The 25,283-nt window shown below is 42.5% G+C and overlaps 1 protein-coding gene across 1 annotated transcript in view; it reads left to right on the top strand.

Annotated features, from left to right (window-relative positions):
- LOC106589308 (sclerostin domain-containing protein 1) overlaps positions 1–25,283 on the top strand; it is a 53,859-nt gene that overhangs the window by 3,467 nt on the left and 25,109 nt on the right. Inside the window, exon 2 of the mRNA XM_014179104.2 lies at positions 13,016–13,248. Within this exon, the coding sequence (XP_014034579.1) occupies positions 13,016–13,248 (233 nt within the window). The remainder of the gene's footprint in view (positions 1–13,015; positions 13,249–25,283) is intronic.

Below are 25,283 nucleotides of genomic sequence, written 5' to 3'. Positions count from 1 at the left end.
AAACATATCTTCCATTAGTAATCAACTCCTAAGATTCAGTATTTTTGGAATGGAGGAGACTGATTAGTTGGTGTACTTCTAAGAACACAAACACTCACATCTTTTATAATGAACTAGAGGGGAGGGGCAGGTCGGCCACCAGGCAGATGTAGTCAGAACCGTGCATTAGGCCTATCTATCAAATTTCTGCCCTGCTAGAGCTGCCCCGGTCAACTGTAAGTGCTGTTAATGTGAAGTGGAAATGTCTAGGAGCAACAACTGCTCCCCCGCGACGTGGTAGGCCACACAAACTCACAGAACGGGACTGCCGAGTGCTGAAGCGTGTAGGGAAAAAAAGAAAAATATGTCCTCGGTTGCAACACTCACTACCGAGTTCCAAACTGCCTCAAAGCAACGTCAGCACGAACTGTTCGTCAAGAGCATCATGAAATAGTTTCCATGGCCGAGCAGCCGCACACAAACCTAAGACCACCATGCGCAATGCCAAACGTCGACTCGTGTGGTGTAAAGCTCGCCGCCATTGGACTCTGGACCGGTGGAAACGCGTTCTCTGGAGTGATGAATCACGCTTCACCATATGGCAGTTCGACAGACAAATCTGGGTTTGGCGGATGCCAGGAGCACACTACCTGCCCCAATGCATAGTGCCAACTGTAAAGTTGAAGCAAGTTCCCGCAGCAATATTCCAATATCTAGTGGAAAGCCTTCACAGAAGAGTGGAGGCTGTTATAGCAGCAAAGGGGGACCAACTCTATATTAATACCCATGATTTTGGAATATGATGTTAAATGTGCTAGCGCCCACATACTTTTGGCCATGTATGTGGCATCATCAGTGAATAGTCTATGATATTCTACATAAAACCAACTGAAGACTGAACACATTTGCATCATTAGCAAAGAAAGCACAGTTGAGCCAGCTGCACTGGGATTTTTTAAATTTTTGTGGCGGATTTAAAATATAAACTCAGCAAAAAAAGAAACGGCCCTTTTTCAGGACCTGATCTTTCAAAGATACTTTATAAAAATCCAAATAACTTCACAGATCTTCATTGTAAAGGGTTTAAACACTGTTTCCCATGCTTGTTCAATGAACCATAAACAATTAATGAACATGCACCTGTGGAACGGTTAAGACACTAACAGCTTACAAACGGTAGGCAATTAAGGTCACAGTTATGAAGACTTAGGACACTAAAGAGGCCTTTCTACTGACTCTGAAAAACACCAAAAGAAGGATGCCCAGGGTCCCTGCTCATCTGCGTGACCGTGCCTTAGGCATGCTGCAAGGAGGCATGAGGACTGCAGATGTGGCCAGGGCAATAAATTGCAATGTCCGTACTGTGAGACGCCTAAGACGGGGAGACAGGATGGACAGCTGATCGTCCTCACAGTGGCAGACAACGTGTAACAACACCTGCACAGGATCGGTACATCCGAACATCACACCTGCGGGACAGGTACAGGATGGCAACAACAAATGCATGAGTTACACCTGAAACGCACAGTGCTCAGACTGTCCGCAATAGTCCAGCCTCTCTCAGCCTGAGGGCTTGTAGGCCTGTTGTAAGGCAGGTCCTCACCAGACATCACCGGCAACAACGTCGCCTATGGGCACAAACCCACTGTCGCTGTACCAGACAGGACTGCCAAAAAGTGCTCTTCACTGATGAGTCGCGGTTTTGTCTCACCAGGGGTGATGGTCGGATTCGTGTTTATCTTTGAAGGAATGAACGTTACACTGAAGCCTGTACTCTGGAGCCTGTACCCCCCCCCGAAGAGATGTCCCGGAACTTGCAGGTGCCTTGGTGGAAGAGTGGGGTGACATCTCACAGCAAGAACGGGCAAATCTGGTGCAGTCCATGAGGAGGAGATGCACTAAAGTACTTAATGCAGCTGGTGGCCACACCAGATACTGACTGTTACTTTTGATTTTGACCCCCGCTTTGTTCAGGGACACATTATTCCATTTCTGTTAGTCACACGTCTGTGGAACTTGTTCAGTTTGTCTGTTGAGTCTAGTTATGTTCATACAAATATTTACACATGTTAAGTTTACTGAAAATAAACGCAGTTGACAGTGACAGGACGTTTCTTTTTTTGCTGAGTTTATATAAATAAAACATTGGTAGGTGTTTTCTTAATGTTAAGAATCCCCGTTATTTAATTTTGACATTTTAAATGGTCACACACACACACACACACACACCCAGGTGTCATTCACATTTAAGTCAGAAGTGGCAGATTTATCAGTTTGCCCCTTAAAAAAAATAGACGATATTGGCTGTGTCTAAATACCTGTAATAGTGCTTTAGATGGTAGGCTTTTTGGATATGAGAAAATATAAAAATATGACATCTTTAAGATGAGTATGCTTTAAATGCCAGGATGTCATACTCGTTTCGGCTTTTCGTCTAGTAGAATTCACTTCATGCTACAGACTAATGGTGTCTTTTTTTCCTAGGCGCTAACTCTGCCATGGTTCGTTGGACAAAGCCTATGGGAAAATACATTTTTGTAGGGTTTTTTGATGAACGGCGGTAATAAGGTATGTGGTAAGTGCAGGATTAGGGGCTCTTGTACATTTTGTTCCTTGAGAGAATCTTCATCAGCAAATGTCAGTTTTTGTATAAAAAAATTTGGCATTTCTATAATCAGGAAAAAGCACAAAGGCTTCATAATTCATAAAGGTCTGACTGATTATCTTATAAAACAAAACGTATAAGATCTCTTAAGCCTATGTTAACTTCAGACCTTTATTTTCTGCATTTATCCCCAAAACCTTTTTTTTTCTTCCCCATAGCAATGGCTGAACGAACCAGAGGTAACTCATTTCCGATTTTTAGCACTTCAAGCTGATGTGCTGTATTGGGGAAGAAAATCGTGTGCAGTGCCGGCTCTAGACTTTTTTGGGGGCCCTAAGCCAGATTTGGTTCGGATGCCCCCCACTTCGCAGCAAAACATTTTAGTGGTCCCCCTCTTGCCGGTAGAGAACTTTAAAATGTAAATGTAATTTCCTGCATTTCTACACACTTTGCCATGGGTTTAGAGCATTTGTTTACAGTTTTAAAGCCAATTTCCTACAATTCTGAACTTTTTAATGACGTATGCCATGTGAGAATGACTATCAAAATCAATGTGGGCCCCTTGGAGGTCAGGGCCCCTGGGTGGTATACCGTATTTTACTATATACCATTATTGATGCACGGACTGCTTCGGGTTTTTAAATGTTTGGTTTGTTAAATGTGATACACCTTTTTATAGTCTACTCCGCTACTTGAGTCATCTCTCGCCGCTCTCTCCATGCCACTTTCGACACAGACCGTGCCCCGCCCCCTGTCACGCAAGCAGCGCATTTGTTGTTGCTCGACCACGATACACTTGTGTTCAGTCTGCATGGTCATGCAACAATGTTGATGACAACTATGCTGTTTCCCACTTTGCTTAATATTAATCCACAAGCATGCTATAATTACTCTATTAGTTTGTTTCTTACATCTGCAAACAGCTAGTTTGCCTTTTCTTAGCAAATTGTGGCTAAATTCTGTTAGCTACTAACTGAGCAAATGTAGCTAGCTATACAGCCTGATACCAATGATGGTGTAGGCCTAAATCAGCATGTTTGTGCAACAGTACCTTCTAAATCAAAATATTGCAGCTACTCTCTGTTATTATCAATGCGTAAGTCACTTTAATAACTCTACCCACGTGTATATTAGAGGTCGACCGATTAATCGGAATGGCCGATTTAATTAGGGCCTATTTCAAGTTTTCATAACAATCGGAATGCCATTCTTAAAATCAATACACAAGTATATATTTTTAAACCTGCATATTTAGTTAATATTGCCTGCTAACATGAATTTCTTTTAACTAGGGAAAATGTGTCACTTCTCTTGCAACAGAGTCGGGGTATATGCAGCAGTTTGGGCCGCCTGGCTCGTTGCGAACTGTGAAGACTTTCTTCCTAACAAAGACAGCCGACTTCGCCAAACGGGGGATGATTTAACAAAAGCGCATTTGCGAAAAAAGCACAATCGTTGCACGACTGTACCTAACCATAAACATCAATGCCTTTCTTAAAATCAATACACAGAAGTATAGATTTTTAAACCTGCATATTTAGCTACAAGAAATCCAGGTTAGCGGGCAATATTAACCAGGTGAAATTGTCATTTCTCTTGCGTTCATTGCACGCAGAGTCAGGGTATATGCAACAGTTTGGGCCGCCTGGCTCATTGCAAACTAATTTGCCAGAATTTTATGTAATTATGACATAACATTGAAGGTTGTGCAATGTAACAGGAATATTTAGACTTAGGGATGCCACCCGTTAGATAAAATACGGAACGGTTCCGTATTTCACTGAAAGGAAAAAACTTTTGTTTTCGAGATGATAGTTTCCGGATTCGACCATATTAATGGCCAAAGGCTCGTATTTCTGTGTGTTATTATGTTATAATTAAGTCTATGATTTGATAGAGCAGTCTGACTGAGCGGTAGTAGGCACCAGCAGGTTCGTAAGCATTCATTCAAACAGCACTTTCATGCGTTTTGCCAGCAGCTCTTCGCTGTGCTTCAAGCATTGCGCTGTTTATGACTTCAAGCCTATCAACTCCCAAGATTAGGCTTGTGTAACCGATGTGAAATGGCTAGCTAGTTAGCGGGTGCGCGCTAATAGCGTTTCAAACGTCACTCGCTCTGAGACTTGGAGTAGTTGTTCCCCTTGCTCTGCATGGGTAACGCTGCTTCGAGGGTGGCTGTTGTCGATGTGTTCCTGGTTCGAGCCCAGGTAGGAGCGAGCAGAGGGACGGAAGCTATACTGTTACACTGGCAATACTAAAGTGCCTATAAGAACATCCAATAGTCAAAGGTATATGAAATACAAATCATATAGAGAAATAGTCCTATAATTCCTATAATAACTACAACCTAAAACTTCTTACCTGGGAATATTGAAGATTCATGTTAAAAGGAACCACCAGCTTTCATATGTTCTGAGCAAGGAACTTAAACGTTAGCTTTCTTACATATTGCACTTTTACTTTCTTCTCCAACACTTTGTTTTTCCATTATTTTATCCAAATTGAATATGTTTCATTATTTGAGGCTAAATTGATTTTATTGATGTATTAAGTTAAAATAAGTGTTTATTCAGTATTGTAATTGTCATTATTAGAAATAAAAATAAAAAAAATTGGCCGAATTAATCGGTATCGGCTTTTTTTGGGTTCTGCAATAATCGCTATCGGCGTTAAAATCATAATCGGTCGACCTCTAGTGTGTATATAGTACCTCGACTAACCCGTGCCCCTGCACATTGACTCTTACCCGGTACCCCCTGTATATAGCCTCGCTGTTGTTATTTTACTGCTGCTCTTTAATTATTAGTTACTTATTTTTGTTTTTTTTCTTAACTGCAATGTCGGTTAAGGGCTTGTAAGGTCCGCACCTCTTGTATTCAGAGCATGTGACAAATTAGATTTGAATAGGCGAAGTATGAATGTTGGCCAAAGATTATAGGGTCCCCTAGGAAACACTGACCAACACTTTGTTTCCTGGTTCCTACCCTGTCAAATGAACTCCTCCCTGGCATTTTCTTTTGTTGCCATGTCAAACACTGTATTCAAAGTGCCCACTATTATATTCTAAATATAGAATGAGAATAATAATTATTTCCATGACTCTTAACAGTTCATCCAAGTGTTCTTCTAAATCTCAAGTCAAATCACAATTGTAACATTTTGATAAAAAATAAGGCCTAGATTTCTTTTGCTCCTATTGTGCAGCCCTACGTGTCAGTGTGGAAATGATCTCAAATGAGTGGAGGAAATGCAGATTTTTTTTTGGGGGGGGGGTTGACTTGAACACTAAGAAACAATCAGAATGAAGAAAGACTCATTGAAATCACTTAGAATGTATGTGTTGCCTCCCTAGGGTCACGCACTACTCATAAAGCAAATATGGAACTTATTGTTCAAAAACATAAAATATTGTGAAAAATACTGATATTTTGTCCATGGGGACTGGTTGTAGCATAATGAATGAATGGCGGGAAACAACGCAATTCCACATTTTAGAAAATACATTCTCAGTATGGGTGAGCCTAGCATGTTGATATTTGTTGCCTACTGCATACATTTTTACTAAACAGTACGTTCTAAATCAGGGCTATTCAATTCCGCTCCTGGAGGGTCGAAACACACTATTTTGAAACCGTTGTGGTGATGTGTTGGAATTATTGCAGTCGTGTTCCTTTTCAACATCTCGGTGAGAAAATACAGATGGCTACGACAGGTGGTCATCTATCAACATATACAGTGCCTTCAGAAATTGTTCACAACCCTTGAGTTTTTCAACATTTTGTAACAAAGAAGGGTTAAAATGGATTTAATTGTCAATTTGCTGACAACCTACACACAATAGTCTCAAATTGGGGGGGGGAAAAACACGTCTTGATTTGGATAAGTGTTTTCAATGTATGTTTTAGGAGTGGACAGGTAGTCGTTGATGCAGAGAGAAGAGTAAGATCAGGGTTGAGGGATATCTGGGACAGAAGACCTAGAAGTGGTGGACCAAGAAATGCAAAGAAATGAGGGACACGAAGATGACTATTGGGAGACTACTCATGCACTTTTGGGTGGGGGAATTGTCATATTGTTGTCTTTCATTCATCCAGGTGATCCTGTTTTTTGGGGGGTCCACCACCTGTACCTTTTTTTTGTAATACAGTTTCAAACCTCCCGCTCTACTATCTTCAGATAGTCTTTAGGAAGTGCTACTACTTTCATGATGAATAGTAATTATGTTTTATTTTAATTGTAGGGGAGATTAGTATAATTATTCTTACAGAAATTAGGGCAGTATACGTTAGACATGTCAACTTAGATTTTGAAAATACTGTCTGTTTATCCTGGCTGGTCGAACACTCCCTGAATTATACGTTTACTACACGTCTCAGTGACCGGATTCAAGACAAGCTCATTACACAAACTTAAGGCGTGAGTCACTCTCAAACCACACAATCCATGGAAGCCATGACGTAAGGTGTACTAAAATGCTTTTATCGACACCCGCTCAGTCTTTAATATAAAGTGCTGGGCAGCCCCTGGATGACGGCACACTTTGGTTCTTTGTAAGGGCTTGTTTTAATAATGCATGGGCTGGGACTGCACAGAGGAGGACTGAGTGGAGGACAGGGCAGGTAAATGGAGGGCCTGAAGGCACTAGCCATGCACCGAGTTCAGCCTGTGCATGCACCTATATGCGCGCACACATACAAACACAAGCGGGTATGCATGCACTGGTGTACGAACACATTCAGACGCATAGATGCTTTATTTGTACACTTTGGTGCTTACAGGCACGTCCTCTGAAACATGTACTGTACACATGCTCAAAGTTACACATTCATCCTCACCCCTTTACACAAAGGCTTTGTCTTTACAAGAGAAATGTGACTGGATTCGCGAGAATATACCGAGCCTCAGAGGGAATAGTGAGAGCGAAGTAGATGGCAGGGAGATGGAGAGGAGTAGACACAGGAAAGAAAGGGAGGAGAGCGAAGGGTCGCTATATCGGGTTATGTGAGCAGATCTGAGCGGCTGAGCCTCATGTACTCAAGCCATCGCTCCATCACCTCAGAGTAGACTTGGCCAGACAGATGGGCAACCTCATCCCCCTAGTCATAAACTAAGATGGTGGCAGACTGGATCTTTATTAGTTAGCCCTGCAGTGGGAGACAGTGCAGGCATGTTGACCCTCTGTCCCAGGGGACCCATCCAGAGTTACTCAGCCTCTCCATGCCCCTGCCTGGAGCCTGATGATATGCTCATCCGACTGCAGAGCACTCTGGGATGAGATGATAAAGCCCCCAGAGCATAGTAAATACAGTAAACGGGACCTGCATTCAATGAAAGAGCTCTGAGACAGGATTGTGTCGGCACAGATCTGGGGAAGGGTACCAAAAAATGCAGCGTTGAAGGTCCCCAAGAATACATCGGCCTCCAACATTCTTAAGTGGAAAAAGTTTGGAACCACCAAGACTCATTCTAGAGCTGGCCAAACTGAGCAATCTGGGGAGAAGGGCCTTGGTCAGTGAGGTGACCAATAACCCGATGGTCACTCTGACAGAGCTCCAGAGTTCCTCTGTGGAGATGGGAGAACCTTCCAGAAGTACAACCATATCTGCAGCACTCTACCAATCAGGCCTTTTATGGTAAAGTGGCCAGACAGAAGCCACTCCTCAGTAAAAGGCACATGATGGCCCGCTTGGAGTTTGCCAAAAGGCACGTGAAGGATTTTCAGACCATGAGAAACTAGATTCTCTGGTCTGATGAAACCAAGATTGAACTCTTTGGCCTGAAAGTCAAGCGTCATGTCTGGAGGAAACCTGGCACTATCCCTATGGTGAAGCATGGTGGTGTAGCATCATGCTTTTGAAAACCTGCTCCAGAGCGCTCAGGACCTCAGACTGGGGCAAAGGTTCACCTTCCAACAAGTCTCTGAATGTCCTTGAGTGGCCCAGCCAGAGCCTGGGCTTGAACCCGATCGAACATCTCTGGAGAAACATGAAAATAGCTGTGCAACTATGCTCTCCATTCAACCTGAAGGGAAGAATGGGAGAAACTCCCCAAATACAGGTGTGCCAAGCTCGTAGCATCATAACCAATAAGACTTGAGGCTGTAATCATTGTCAAAGGTGCTTCAACAAAGTAGTGAGTAAAGGGTCTGAATACTTCAGTAAATGTGATATTTCATATTTATTTTAAGTACAGTTACTAAAAATTCTGAATCTGTTATTGCTTTGTCATTATGGGGGTATTGTTTGCAGATTGAGTGGTGGGAACTATTGAATCCTGTCGTGGAATTATTGTAATCAAAAGGAGACTTTTACATTTCTTCAAAACAAGTAAATGTTTTTAATTTCTACACTAATGGAGCTTGTCAATGAGGTCCCCCCCCCCCCCTCGTAGGTGATTCGTTGAGCACACCGACAAAAGATACCATGGCCTTATATAGCAAAGATACACCCCCTTCAGTCTACATGACAAACAACAGATGTATGGAATGAGTCACAAGGTTAAGATTCGTATGAAAGATACTTACAATTCACAGCAGACAGTATCTGCTGTAAAAACTGTTCTCATTGCGTAGAAACCAGTGTCTGTCCCCGAGCCATCTCTCCCTTGTACCTTTTTAATAGAACAAACATTAACTCATGCTCTGGGACGCGGTATCACCCAAAGGCATCGTCTTCCTTCTGTCAGTGTTAAATCTCCCAGAGGTCCACTTTTAGTTCACACAGACACAATAGAGTTATAAGAACCCTCTTCTGTTGCATGAAACAACCATTTGATGCAGTTACAGTATTATAACAATGAACAATGTTGCAATTTTGCTCTCACAATCCCATTTTAGAATAAGGCTGTAATGTAACAAAATGTGGAAAAAGTCTAGGTCTGAGTACTTTCCGAATGCACTGTACAATAAAGCATTCCATGCGTCATCTCATTTGCAGACTTATGTAAGAGCCTACTATTTGTAATGTGATGAGTAGATGGCCATAACTCCATCACTGTTCGCAAAAAATATCGTTAAATGCATTGCGAAAGGCCAATAGTGTAGAGGCCTTGGCGATAGTCAGATACGTTACTTATTTCTTTGCATGAAATGTGTTTTCCCTCACGCAATACTACTACGCTATATGACTTTTTTTATTTGACAAATTACAGGGTAGCATACTCTACTGACACTCGGATCAATAAAAACTATGTTGTCCATATAATAGGCCTACGAGAAGGGGAGACTCAAATAAGAGGACATGATTGTCCAAAAACAAACTTAAGTGTTACTGACCCAACAATAATAGAGTGAATGAGCGTACTCACCGGGGATATGGCCGATGCTCTCCGCTGGTGCCAATAAGATGGGTAATAGGGCTACTGTTCCCTCAATTAATTTGAGAATTTAGATTAATAATTTCTTTCTCTTCTCTTTACAGCGTTGGCCATTTTCTTTCCAATCTATGTTTTCCCGCGATTTTTATTTTTTATATTGCGATATTCCTGGCTAGACCTCTACTTTTCACTGACAGTTGCAACTCAACAAGCACCTATTTGGTATTTGCAGCGCGTGCTGCCTTTCCAAATGTAGGTAATACAATCAAAAATTATTTAAGGCTAGGGAAGCTAATCAACCTCTGTCCAAATCATGCTTTAGCAGCCTATTTTGAATGATTGTATTTCTGTCTAGGCTAATTAGGCCATCTAATTTTGGCAATTTAATTCAAGCCTTATTGACGCTCTGAGCCAATCTTCACTGCTCAAAAAAATAAAGGGAACACTTAAACAACACATCCTAGATCTGAATGAAAGAAATAATCTTATTAAATACTTTTTTCTTTACATAGTTGAATGTGCTGACAACAAAATCACACAAAATTAATCAATGGAAATCCAATTTATCAACCCATGGAGGTCTGGATTTGGAGTCACACTCAAAATTAAAGTGGAAAACCACACTACAGGCTGATCCAACTTTGATGTAATGTCCTTAAAACAAATCAAAATGACACTCAGTAGTGTGTGTGTGGCCTCCACGTGCCTGTATGACCTCCCTACAACGCCTGGGCATGCTCCTGATGAGGTGGCGGATGGTCTCCTGAGGGATCTCCTCCCAAACCTGGACTAAAACATCCGCCAACTCCTGGACAGTCTGTGGTGCAACGTGGCGTTGGTGGATGGAGCGAGACATGATGTCCCAGATGTGCTCAATTGGATTCAGGTCTGGGGAACGGGCGGGCCAGTCCATAGCATCAATGCCTTCCTCTTGCAGGAATTGCTGACACACTCCAGCCACATGAGGTCTAGCATTGTCTTGCATTAGGAGGAACCCAGGGCCAACCGCACCAGCATATGGTCTCACAAGGGGTCTGAGGATCTCATCTCGGTACCTGATGGCAGTCAGGCTACCTCTGGCGAGCACATGGAGGGCTGTGCGGGCCCCCAAAGAAATGCCACCCCACACCATGACTGACCCACCGCCAAACCGGTCATGCTGGAGGATGTTGCAGGCAGCAGAACCTTCTCCACGGCGTCTCCAGACTCTGTCACGTCTGTCACATGTGCTCAGTGTGAACCTGCTTTCATCTGTGAAGAGCACAGGGTGCCAGTGGCGAATTTGCCAATCTTGGTGTTCTCTCGCAAATGCCAAATGTCCTGCACGGTGTTGGGCTGTAAGCACAACCCCCGCCTGTGGACGTCGGGCCCTCATACCACCCTCATGGAGTCTGTTTCTGACCGTTTGAGCAGACACATGCACATTTGTGGCCTGCTGGAGGTCATTTTGCAGGGCTCTGGCAGTGCTCCTCCTGCTCCTCCTTGCACAAAGGTGGAGGTTGCGGTCCTGCTGCTGGGTTGTTGCCCTCCTACGGCCTCCTCCACGTCTCCTGATGTACTGGCCTGTCTCCTGGTAGCGCCTCCATGCTCTGGACACTACGCTGACAGACACAGCAAACCTTCTTGGCACAGCTCGCATTGATGTGCCATCCTGGATGAGCTGCACTACCTGAGCCACTTGTGTGGGTTGTAGACTCCGTCTCATGCTACCACTAGAGTGAAAGCACCGCCAGCATTCAAAAGTGACCAAAACATCAGCCAGGAAGCATAGGAACTGAGAAGTGGTCTGTGGTCACCACCTGCAGAACCACTCCTTTATTGGGGCTGTCTTGCTAATTGCCTATAATTTCCACCTGTTGTCTATTCCATTTGCACAACAGCATGTGAAATTTGTCAATCAGTGTTGCTTCCTAAGTGGACAGTTTGATTTCACAGAAGTGTGATTTGACTTGGAGTTACATTGTGTTGTTTAAGTGTTCCCTTTATTTTTTTGAGCAGTGTACAATCCCCCATAGCAAAGTTTGGTGGCACCACTTTTAGACAGTGGATATGTCTGCCTATGTTAGTGGTCCCCCAGGGGACAGGGGAGTGTTCAGAGCCCAGTGCCATGCAGACCAGTGTTTCCATTAGTCGGTAATAGCGTGCTTTTGGCTGTAAATTTTGTTGTTGAAAAGTCGATTTTTAATAAAATTGCCACCGGTCAATTGTGAGGGAGAAGAAGAAAAGGATTCATATATATAGATCTATCTATCTATCCCGATTCTGGGACAATAGAGCCCAACAGATAATTTCATATGAATAGGCTACATAATTTATATTATGTAGCCTATTCATATGAAATTATCTGTTGGGCTCTATTGTCCCAGAATCGGTTTGGGCTATTTCTTTCTCAACAAGCTGACATTTCCACTTCACAATAACAGCACTAATAGTTGACCGGGGCAGCTCTGTTAGGGCAGAAATTTGACATACTGACTTGTTGGCAAGGTGGCATCCTATGACGGTGCCACGTTGAAAGTCACTGAGCTCTTCTGTAAGGCCATTTTACTGCCAATATTTGTCTATGGAAATTGCATGGCTGTGTGCTCGATTACGGGTGTGGCTGAAATAGCCGTCACCTAATTTGAAGGCCTGTCCACATACTTTTGTGTATATACAGTGTAGGTTTAAGACTGGGCAAGATGGAGTGGCCTATGTTTGGTGCGATAATCGACAAGCAGGAAGCGCATCCAACACATCACATTTTCACAATGATGCTCTGAGAGTGCATTGGGTACTCAGAACATTTAGGGTGACCAGCAGGTGAGGCTTTGAGACGGTGTTACGACAATAGCTTGAATAGCATGTCTGGGACAACTTTGTCAGAACTGCTAGAACCTGGTATTGTTGAACCATGTACTGTGTGTTTAGTTTGACAGCAACTGTAAAGTAGGTCTCGCAGTTGCTTTTTTGCTGTATCTACCCTTGAGTAGCTACTCAACAAAGCTGATTAGAGTGATTATGGAAGCCTTCAATATAACTTTATTGAAGTGTTCCAAATTAATGTACTCGGGTGTTCCCCGTGCTTAATCAATGTCTACCTCATAAACCATAGAAATATCTATTTCTATCCCACAGGTTCGTGGGCCAGAATCTGATGCGTCTGCAGAAGCTGGGTGTGACCCACATCCTGAATGTGGCGGAAGGCAACTCCTTCATGCACGTCAACACCAATGCAGATTTTTACGCTGGCTCGGGCATCACCTACCATGGCATCCAAGCCAATGACAAGCCACAGTTCAACCTCAGTAACTTTTTTGAGGAGGGGGCGGACTTTATTGAGAAGGCTCTGGCACACAACAATGGCAAAGGTGAGTCTGACCACTCTGGGTTCTCTTTTACCTTATTCATAGGTGACTATTGTGTATTTAAACCATTTCACCATGTATTATATAAGCAAATACCTGATTTCTATACTATAAAATAGTGGCAACTGCCTCTTATACAGTGCCTTCAAAGTATTCATACACCATATGCCACATTCTGTTGTTACAGCCTGAATTCAAAATGTATTAAATAAATCTCACCCATCTTCACACAGTACCCCATAATGACAAATTGGAAACATGTTTTTTTGCAAATTTCTTGAAAGAGGTTAAGGTTATAAACAGATCTAATTTACACAAGTGTTCAATACTTTGTATAATAACTAGTGATGCACCGATATGACTTTGTTTGGCTGATACCGATATCTAATATTTTCCTTGCCAAAAAAAAACGATACCGATATTTACAATTTTTGCGACCTTCTAAGCATTCTAGTACAGTTAAATAGTTAACACCCATACGGACGCAGCGGTCTAATGCACTGCATCTCGGTGTTTGCTGACTTTTTTTGTACAGCTTTGACAGTGCTACTGTATCTTTTATGACACGCAAAGACCCAAACGGAGTTCCATAGTATGTATGTAAGCATGTATGTCGTGAAGCTGATAGCAGTGGCGCTATTACTGTGTAACTCCGGTAGGGCAACATCGGAAAAATAGCGCACCGGTGCCCGACCAGTCGGCGAAAGCCAACATCACCCACGACAAGCGGTTGATTGTCAAGGGCAATGAATTCTATTATCTTGGCTTTAATGGATTTCGCCTTTTGTGTTGTCTCGCTGAAATGTTCTTACTCTTTCAAATGACTGCTCAACTTGTTGACTGCTTGATCCACACAGCAGACATTGTGGGCTAGGTTAGGATGCTGTGTTGCACGTGTAGCGTAACATTTTACGTGGCGTCATTACATCGTGTACCTACGTTTATCTAGGTATGCACATCGGTTTTTAACATCGGCGTTAAACTAGACATCGGGCCGATATCGATGTTGGCATTTTTAGCTAATATCAGCTGTGAGTCTTTCTGGGTAAGTCTCTAAGAGCTTTGCACACCTGGATTACACAATCCATAGTACTTGTCAATATTTTCAAAATTCCAAGTTTGTTGTTCATTGTTACACAACCATATTCAAGTCTTGCCATAGGTTTGAAAATCTATTATAATTTAATAAAAAATATATATTTAAAAAAAATTATTGTTGTCAAAACTGTAACTCAGCTTCTCAGGAACATTCACTGTCTTTTTGGTAAGCAACTTCAATGTAGATTTGGCCATGTGTGTTCTGTTATTGTCCTGCTAAAAGGTGAATTAATCTCCCAGTGCCTGGTGAAAAGCAGACTAAGGCAGGTTTTCCTCTAGGATTTTGCATGGAAAATCTCCCCAGTCCTTAATGATTACAAGCATACCCATAACATGATGCAACCACTATGCTTTGAAAATATGGATAGTGGTACTCCGTAAGTGGCATCTAGTGGGCAAAGCTTGGTACTTTCTCACAAATGTTACGCTAAATAATGCATGCGACTTCAAATGGCTCTCTTCTCTGAACAGGGGAAAAAACATCACCAGATTCACAGGAAATGCATTACAAAGGATGAAGCTGCAATACTCCAAGCAGCAGCTCCATACTATTTGTCAAACATGGAGAACTGATACTGTTTACTGGTTTCCAATTTTTGGTGCAATTATTTTGCTTCATTTCTCAGATCTAATGACATTTCAACAAAATGTTTCAGGAATGCTGATCTTATGTTTCTAACAAATGATTTTAGAGCAATCTGAGATGATGGATGTCAGTCCTCTTTCTTGTGCTTTTTGAGGTTGAATGACTCCTCAGTAATATCCTCTGCTATCAATAGTTTGTTCCCCTTGGTAAAAACTGTAAACAGACCTTTGTTTCTCCAAGTCCAAGTTATGAGAAGAGGAGTAACAGCAACTGTCCTTCAGGGCACAGGATCTAACACGTTTAATGATGGAATAGACACTGAGTATACAAAATGTCACTTGTTAAATCCACTTTAATCAGTGTAGATGAAGGGGGGGTTACAGAAGGATGTTTAAGCCTCGAGACATGGATTGTGTTGTGTGTGCCATTCAGAGGGTGAATGGGCAAGAAACAGATTTAAGTGCTTTTGAACGGGGTACGGTGGTAGTTGCGAGGCGTGCCGGTTTGTGTCTATAACTGTAACGCTGCTGGGTTTTTCATTCTCAACAGTTTCCCGTGAGTGTCAAGAATAGTCCACCGCCCAAAAGACATCCAGCCAAGTTGACACAACTCTGGGAAGTATTGCAGTCAACATGGGCCAGCATCCCTGTGGAACGCCTTTGACACCTTGTAGAGTCCATGCCCTGACGAATTGAGTCTGTTCCGAGGGTAAAGGGGAGTGCAAATCAATATTAGGAAGGTGTTCCTAATGTTTTGTATAATCCGTGTACGTCATCATACCACGGCTTAACAAAGTGGAGATGGAATCTCCTTTAAACTGTTTCTCAGGCTAGTCCTATTCCACCTTGCTGTATCAGCTGATGTTTTGGTCAGTTAAATTTGAGTACATTCTGCTGGTGATAGATCTGTTGTACCAAACCCCACACATTATTCCATAGAGAGTAAACAGACACCACTTTGCCACAAGTTATTTTTCCTTTCCTCTGTGTTCCAAAGGTAAAACATGCTTAGAAGATGCTACTTAAAGAGGACCATTTGATGTACAGTACCAGGACACTGAAACATATTGCGTTGAACAGCACATTGATTGCGTTTGATAGTACTGTAAGACGTACTCTTTGAAATGTGTCTGATTTGTATCAGATCACCAACACAAAACAAATGGAAATCTATCAAGGAAGCAAACAAGAAAAGATCAAAGGAGTCCCATCACTTCAACCAAAACCCTCTAATTCATAACAGCCATCTGTAGACAGAAAGAACAAGAACGGCCATCTATCTCTGACCACGCCTCTGGCTCCTTTCTCCTCTCCTCTCCCAAATCTTACTGGTGTGTTGAGATACCCTGGGTGCCCATTTCATTGGAGCCCTGAACACTGTTTTGTGGCATGGATTTAATGGAAGCTTTGACACAGCGGCGCAATTACAAATCATCTTAATTCTCAGCCAATTAGGTGGCAGCTGCATCGCCACCCCAGTAAATCACAGTGTACTACAGTAGAGGAGGTGGAAGAGAAAGAGGTGGTGGACATCTTTCCAACGAGACACACAATGCCGTAACACCAGCCCCTTCCTGATGGATAAAGTGTCCTGCTATAACCCACCGAGGCTTGATCTCAGTGACATTTTGTGACCACCGTGCAGAGCTGTGGAAAGGTCAGCGTTGGAGCTTGTGCATGTGACTCGTCAGCCGGGTTGCTCAAGTGGACTGTGGGAAGCGGCGAGGTGTATGTAATGAGCTGCTACAGTCAGCCATGCGTTGATCGGCTGGCGGCATCGGGTTTTGAACACGCTGCACAACCGGCAGCTCTGAACCGAGCACAAGCAGATCAACTTCTCAGTGAAGTCGGCATGGTGAATTCCTCCCGGGCGAGTAGGTAGGTTGGTTTTTAACGAACGTATGCGTTGAGGATGATACGCATAACCTACATATCCAGGTGTGCACACTGCTCTGATGAGGCTAGGGCAGTAGGTAGGTACAGTGAAGATGGTTGACATTGACTTGTCTGCCGCAGAGGTCAGGCCCTAGATTTGCATCTCCCTGGCTGAGATGCTTCGCCAGGCGAGGTTATATTTGGAGCATCTGTTCCCTCCCTCCTATTATCACTGTACCTCAGTCTTCCCTCTTTTTCCTTTTACTTCAGTCGCCGTCTTCGTCAGAATCCTAATGACATAAATGCTCTCCTTTTTTTTTGCCCATTCCTTTAAGACCACAGATCTGACAGGATTTGATGGGTGCAAGCAGTATAGTGAAACCCTATCCAGTCCTCTCAACTGTCAGTGTCATGAAGGAAAAGAATTGGGACATAGCCCTAAGTGTCTGTCTGTGTCTCTGTCCATCAGGGAAGGTGTACGTTCACTGCCGAGAGGGCTACAGCCGCTCGCCCACCATTGTCATTGCTTATCTCATGCTGCGCCACAAACTGGACGCCCGGGTGGCGGTCGCCACAGTGAGGCTCAAGAGAGAGATCGGCCCCAATGACGGCTTTCTGCGCCAGCTGTGCCAACTCAACGAGAAGCTGGCGAAGGAGGGAAAGTTGAATGGGGTGATGCCAGTCGTGGTGGCCAAGTTGAAGACCAAATAAGGGAGCAAGAGAGCGTGACCCAACGCCTTCTATAGGTCTCTGCTCCCTTAAGAGCCAACCGGACTCAATCCACCCTGACCAGAAACGCATCACTCAGACACACATGCACACACGTACATCCACAACCTGTAACATGCATGCATATACATACAGTGCTGTGAAAGTATTTGCCCCCTTTCTAATTTTCTCTACTTTTGCCTATTTAAAAAAATAATAATAATTATAATAATTATAATTATTTTTATATGGAATATTAGCAGAGCTTCAGCCAAAACCTAATATTAGATAAAGGGAACCGGAGTGAACAAATACCACAATTACCATACTTATTTCATAAACAGTTATGCAACACCCAATGCACCTGTGTGGAAAAAGTAATTGCCCCCTTTCCCCCTAGGACTTACCCTCTGCAGGTACTAGCCTGCTCGGGCTTACCTTCCGTGACTTACCATATATCATAAATCTACGATCGGTCGTAATACAATGGGACAACTGAATATGCTCAGGCTTTCTAGGTCCGTATCCTATAATTGCTTCAGCCTACGACTCATCTCGACAAGATGTCAGAATGAGTGATAACAGGTATAGGAACTGTGCCTACCTTGTTTTTGGTGCCGGCTCCTGTTTCACTGATTCGGACTCTCTATTTGGACTTTAAATCATGGTTGACCCTGCTCGTAGCGCCAGCTGTTAGGCTCTAAAAGAGAGTAAAGCTCAAACCAAGTTTATTCACCCACTAATCCACAGCTAGCCACCCTTATCAGTGACCACAACCATATGATTGCCTTTTCCCTTACTTAGTAACATTCCAAGTCCCTGGCTCTTATCCAACCTCCATTGACCCTACCATGTACATTCCTCCTACATATACCCATTAACTTCTGGTGTAGCATTAACAGACGGATGGCCTGACGTTCTCCTGTAGAACCTCATGCCAACGGTCAAGCATGGTGGTGGTAATGTGATGGTTTAGGGACGCTTTGCTGCCTCAGGACCTGGACGACTTGCCTTTTTTAATAGAGGGAACCATGATTTCTACTTGAATATCACACCATCCATCTGTAAGCTGAAGCACAGCTGGGTCAAGCAGCAAGACAATGATCCAAAACACACAATCAAGTCTATATAAAAATGTCTAAAAAGCAACATCTGAACTTTTGCAATGAATGGCCTAGTCAACATCCAGACCTAATCCCAATTGAGACGTTGTGGCAGGACTTGAAATGAGCAGTTCATGCTTAAACTCACAAATGTCGCTGAGTTAAAGCAGTTCTGCATGCAAGAGTGGGTCAAAATTCCTCCACAGTGACGTGAGAGACTGATCAACAACTACAGGAAGCATTTGGTTGCACACATTTCCGCTAAAGGTGGCACCACCAGTTATTGAGTGTAAGGGTGCAACACAAGGGCATTGGATGTTGCATAACTTTGTTTTGAAATAAATAAAATGTGTATAATTTATTAGTATACTCACGTTCCCTTTTATCTAATATTAGGTTTTGATTGAAGATCTGATAACGTTCCGTATCAAAAATAGGCAAACATTTTGAAAATCAAAAAGGGGGCAAATACTTGTTCACAGCACTACATGCATGCATACATGTTGACAGTCACACACTAACACTCTCCCTCTCTCTCTTTGACACACACTGTATCTGTCATGCTGCTGTCCTCTTTGTCTGCCGGTGTCCTTGGGTACATCTGTCCAACAGCGGGGGAGTTATGATAGGCAGAGGAGAGATGGAAGCCTTCTAACCATGGCTCAGTGCTTTAACGTATATTCTGTCACCCATCTTCTCTCTCTATATTCCAATAACATACATGCCACTGCTAGTACATACAGCGCCAAAGTTCTCCCAGTGTGAGGTTTTGACCTGACCAATGAAGCATTCCCTAGACCATAGGTTTTAGAATACTGGACAGCTCTCCCTGTGTGCCACTTTTGGAGCTCTGAGGTACGAATAATAGATTATAGCACAATATTTCCATAGTATCCCACTGCCAGGGCTGTCTGACTACAATGATGTCATGACACCAACACAATTATCCCTGACCAGTCTGGAATGTTTTGACACACTGGTTTATTTGGTCTAGTCCAGTGGTTCCCAAACTTTTTATAGTCCCGTACCCCTTCAAACGTTCAACCTCCAGCTGCGTACCACCTCTAGCACCAGGGTCAGCGCACTCTCAAATGTTGTTTTTTGCCATCATTGTAAGCCTGCCACACACACACACTATATGATACATTTATTAAACATAAAAATGAGGGTGAGTTTTTGTCACAACCCGGCTCGTGGGAAGTGAGAGCTCTTTTAGGACCAGGGCAATAATAATTAATAATAATTTTGCTCTTTATTTAACCATCTTACATATAAAACCATATTTGTTAATGGAAAATGGTGAATAACTCACCACAGGTTAATGAGAAGGGTGTGCTTGAAAGGATGCACATAACTCTGCAATGTTGGGTTGTATTGGAGAGAGTCTGTCTTAAAACCTTTTCCACACACAGTCTGTATTTAGTTTTCATGCTAGTGAGGGCCGAGAATTCACTCTCACATAGGTACATGGTTGCATAGGGCATCAGTGTCTTAACAGCGGGATTTGCCAAGGCAGGATACTCTGAGCGCAGCCCAATCCAGAAATCTGGCAGTGGCTTTTGATTTTAAATTCAATTTTCACAGAACCGCTTGTTGCAATTTTGAGGCTCTTGTTCAGATATCGGTAAGTAGACTGGAGGCAGGGCATGAAAGGGATAACGAATCCAGTTTATCAGTTTTGGAAAAGCGTAATTGAGCACCCAACTCAGGTGCTTCGCTATTTCACATTTGACATTGTCCGTAGCTTGAGTTCATTTGCACACAAACAAATCATACAATGATGGAAAGACCAGTGTGTTGTCCTTGTTAATGCAGACAGAGAAGAGCTCCAACTTCTTAATCATAGCCTCGATTTTTGTCCCGCACATTGAATAAAGTTGCGGAGAGTCCCTGTAATCCTAGATTGAGGCGAGTGGGAATAAAATTGTCCAGATAGGCCAGTCTTGAGAAACTCGTCATCATGCAAGCGGTCAGACTGAAAATTATGGTCAGTAAAAACTTTATGCTCGTCTCTCAATTAAAACAAAACGTGTCAATACTTTGCCCCTTGATATCCAGCACACTTCTGTATGTTGTAAAAGTGTTACATGATCGCTGCCCATATCATTGCATAGTGCAGAAAATACAATAGAGTTCAGGGGCCTTGCTTTAACATGGTTAACCATTTTCACTGTAGTGTCCAAAACATCTTTCAAGCTGTCAGGCATTCCTTTAGCAGCAAGAGTCTCTCGGTGGATGCTGCAGTGTACCCAAGTGGCGTCGGGAGCAACTACTTGCACGCGCGTTACCACTCCACTATGTCTCCCTGTCATGGCTTTTGCGCCATCAGTACAGATACCAACACATCTTTACGACCAAAGTCCATTTGATGTCACAAAGCTGTCCAGTACTTTAAAAATATCCTCTCCTGTTGTCCTGGTTTCCAGTGGTTTGCAGAAGAGGATGTCTTCTTTAATTGACCCCCCCCATAAATGTAACCAACCTATACCAGGAGCTGTGCCAGGCCTGCCACATCTGACTCATCCAGCTGTAACGCACAGAATTCACTGGCTTGTATGCGAAGCAGCAATTGTTTCAAAACATCTGCTGCCATGTCACTGATGTGTTGTGACAGTGTTGTTTGATGAAAGCATTGACTGTAGTTCTTTTGGGTGGCCTTTTCCCCCCAGCATTGCCCCAGCCATATCTGTGGCAGCAGGAAGAATTAAGTCCTCCACAATAGTATGGGGCTTGCCTGTCCTAGCCACTCGGTAGCTCACCATATACGACGCTTCTAGCCCCTTCTTATTAATGGTATCTGTTGCTTTTATAAGTCTTACTACTCGAAAGTCGTCTTAATCCTTGTTCCAAAAACTCCTGTGGGTTACTTTTCAAATTGGCATGTTTTGTTTCTAAATGTCTGCGCAAGAGTAAAGGTTTCATTGAGTTGAGTACTTTTGCACATATAATGCACTGTGGCTAAGAAAAGGCACTACTCCCAATATAAGTGAACCCCAAATCAATGTAGTTCTCATCATATTTGCACCTCTTCGATGGTCTAACATCCCTGTCTGTTCGGTGCTTTCCCGGGTAAGTGGGCAGTAGCTCTTCGGCTGCATCAGATTCACAATTGTCAGTGTCCATGCTAGCTGGGCTAACAACAAATGTAGAATTACTGATGCTAGCATTGGATGTGCTCGTGGAAGCAGAACAACTTCTGTTGTCGACAGGTGCAGGTGTAGTACTGCTGGTAGTAGAAGTACTGCCGGTAGAGCTGGTATGTGTCTATGGACACTGGCCTTTTTAGAATGAGCAGCAGCTACGTTTGAGTACAAACAGAATGAGCAGCAGCTACGTTTGGCTACATACGGGCCGTTAGTGGAATTCCCTCAACTGTTAATTATTTGACTAGGCTACCTGTATTTGACATTATTTCGCTGAACGCTAGATGGTTTAATTGTATTTTTGTAGCTGCATTGGAAAATATAAATGTACTTTTTTTAAATGTGAATCACATTTTTATTTGGCGTACCCTCGACGGCATTGTGCTTACGTGCACCCTAGTTTGGGAATACCTGGTCTAGACTTCCTGATTGGGTGTGACAGCCAAGCACTCTGCCATCACACCAGGAAGGGACAAATGTAGTGTTGGCTAGATTAATTTGGTATATCAACAAATCATTCCATTAAGACCTGAAAGGTGGCTCCCCAAGATGTCAGCCAAAGGAATACGCACTTACCGTGCCAGAGTTACCGCCTACTAATTCCATAATACACATCCGTTCTGTCCGTCCCATAGATCTACAGTTCCACTGTCGATCAATGTCACTCACAGCAATTCCAATTGGCCCTTACATGTCCACTGCCTTGCACCAAAATATGTGTATGCTAATGTTATGCCTCTTTTGGCTTAATATGCACATAATGAGGTGAAATCCCAAGGCCTTCGTTTGTCTCTGTTAGTACATTGCCTACCATCCTATTAGAGTATATTGTATGATCGAATCCAAGATATAAACGTCAGAACTTATTATATCTGGTGTTGCACATAGAGTTGTACATCAACTGAGATGAATTGTGGTAGGCTTTTCTGAAACAATTACGTCGGAATCAATGGGAAGAAAAATGCTCCACAGGTGAGCTCACTAGACATCTAGCCTTAGGGGGGGTGGGGTCACCGCTCAGATATCCGGTGTTGTCTTTTGACTTCATCTTAAAGTGAAAGACAGACATTGGATCCAACCCCACTAACATGGACAGAGTCCTAATAACTGGCATCACTCCATTTTGGACATGATGCACTAAAGAGGGTTCTAGAACAGTTTATTCACCCAGTTCTTCCCATGTGTCAAATCAGATAACGCTCACCATAGAGGCCTACTGACTTATTGGTGCGTCCATGGATGGAAGGAATAGAAGTGGGATTAGTTCTCTCTCTGGCTGAGAAAATGAACTCTGAAAACGCAATCTCATACAGCACTTTCTATGTCTCCTTTTTAATATAATATTAATCATGTGTATATACATATTTAAGCAATGTGTCTATAATGTGTAGGTATCATTAGTACATGTGTTTAGTTGTTATACTGTGTCATTACTGTAGCTCTATAAATGAATTACCCCATAAATTCAACATTTACACACTTGGCATTCTTATGTCAGCATTTAGATTCAATCCTCCCACCACTAACTCCTCTACATTTCTCTTATATTCCAATATCTGTATTTTAAAAGATGCTTTCATGCATTTTTCTATCTGTTTAGTTGGGGATATAAGATGGTGCGATATACATGGAGGGATTTGGAGATCTATTTTGATTAGTATCGATTCTGTGACTCATGGTGCTAACTAATAGGATGTTCTTTAACTCTGATGCTCTATGCTCTGACCCCAAGTTGCCTCATAACACCATCATCATCACGCACTACCATTCATAACCGCCACCAGCGCAAAATAGTTTTTCTAATGAATCCATATTAAAACAAAATGATAGTCCAGACATGTCTAACATTCCTGTATGATCTGAAGACTTAGGATTTATACAACCTAACCTACTGTAGTTACTGAGACCCTTTTGCCATCAATGCAAACATACAGTGTGCCAAGATGTTCTGTTCCAAGCAAGCTACAGTAGCTGGTTACAATGTAAAAGACTGGCTTGGTAACAGGAAAGGAGTGTTGTCTATCTTGTTCTAATAGGCCTATTTCTATCAGGTCCATAAGTCTGTTTTCCTACTGAACAACAATAGGCAACAAGACACTATTAGATACTGTATTGATGACCAATTTTAAAGGTTGTTATTCAACCCATTGGGAGAATTTCTGGCTATTGGTCTAAGATGAGGGTAAAAAAAATAATAATTCAGCATTATCTGCCTACAGTTTACAGATTTTTAGTACCCATTTTTACCACAAGTTAGTTTAAATGGTTAACTTTATAACAAACAAGGGGTTGTAAAATACATTGAACCAGCTCCATAGGTCAGCATCAAACACACCCTTCTGTTAGTGTTGAAGGATAAACACTGCCCCCTGCTGTTTCAAATGATTCCAGTGGTTTTTGCACAACTTATTCAGTTAATGAATGCCATTAAGATGACACTTATTTGCAAATTATCATTGGTCCTTGTTTTCTGCTGTCTATTATACAGTTGTACGTATTGTGCACTGACCTGGGACTATTGTTCTTGTCTGTTTTGAATAAAGTGTGCCATGAAATGTAATTTATGTGCTGTATAGTCACTCTTGAATATAATATACAATTGAATGATTAATGTAACATCTCTGTGCTTATGGTTTTGCTATGTGATGTGTTAATAATGTGATGTTACTCTACTGTATATTACTATATGAGGGATATGTAAGTCACAGTAATTGCGCTCTGGCTCTTGTGAGTCACTGGATTTTACAATCACAAAAGGCATTTAATCAGCCCTATGGTAATATATCATTGTGTACCAGTATGCTGTTTCTAGTTATTTCTCTGTACTAATAAATGCTGTTGTTTTTGTATTCTTATAAACGGTTAATATTCTGGCACCCACCCTTTCCTAAGTCACCCTTCACTTTCACTGAAGGTCTTTCATGTTTCCAGCCCCGTCTGATTTACCTTGGGTTTTCAGACAGACCTAAATGTCACTTGACTTTTCCCTACTCCACGTTGCAATCGGTGACATCAGTGCCCCCTCCATTCCGTTCAGGCATTATGAAGTAGTAGGAGATTTGGTACAAATGGCCCCACACTGCCTGGCTTCCACACCCCAGTTATCCTCTCACGTTCTCACAACGTTACATTCGTGTCCTTATTCTTGTCACTGAGGATTACCACTATCAAAAATATAGTTTTTTGGGGTTAATTTCCTTTTCATACTAGCGGTTAGCGGGCACTGCCTGGAGAAGGAACAGGAAACTCATCACAGGAAATGCATCATGACAGTAATGACACAGAATCCCACCCAAAAGCCTTACACTGAAGATGTACTTTCTTCACACCGTTTGGAAGGACAGCACCCTTGCAGATGGAGATGACTGCTTGTTGAAGTGCACTTGAGTTTGAATTGCAATGTTATTTTTCTGACCTTTTTTAAAGTGTTTTTATGTTGAACAATAAATGGCTAAAATGTTAACCTTTGTTTTGGTGGATGGCAATTTTTTTCAGCTTGCGTGTATGATACCGTATTTTTGGTAAC

Source organism: Salmo salar, chromosome ssa28 (genome assembly GCF_905237065.1).
Source record: "Salmo salar chromosome ssa28, Ssal_v3.1, whole genome shotgun sequence".
NCBI lineage: Eukaryota > Metazoa > Chordata > Actinopteri > Salmoniformes > Salmonidae > Salmo > Salmo salar.
This window is presented reverse-complemented; position numbering and strand designations above follow the sequence as displayed.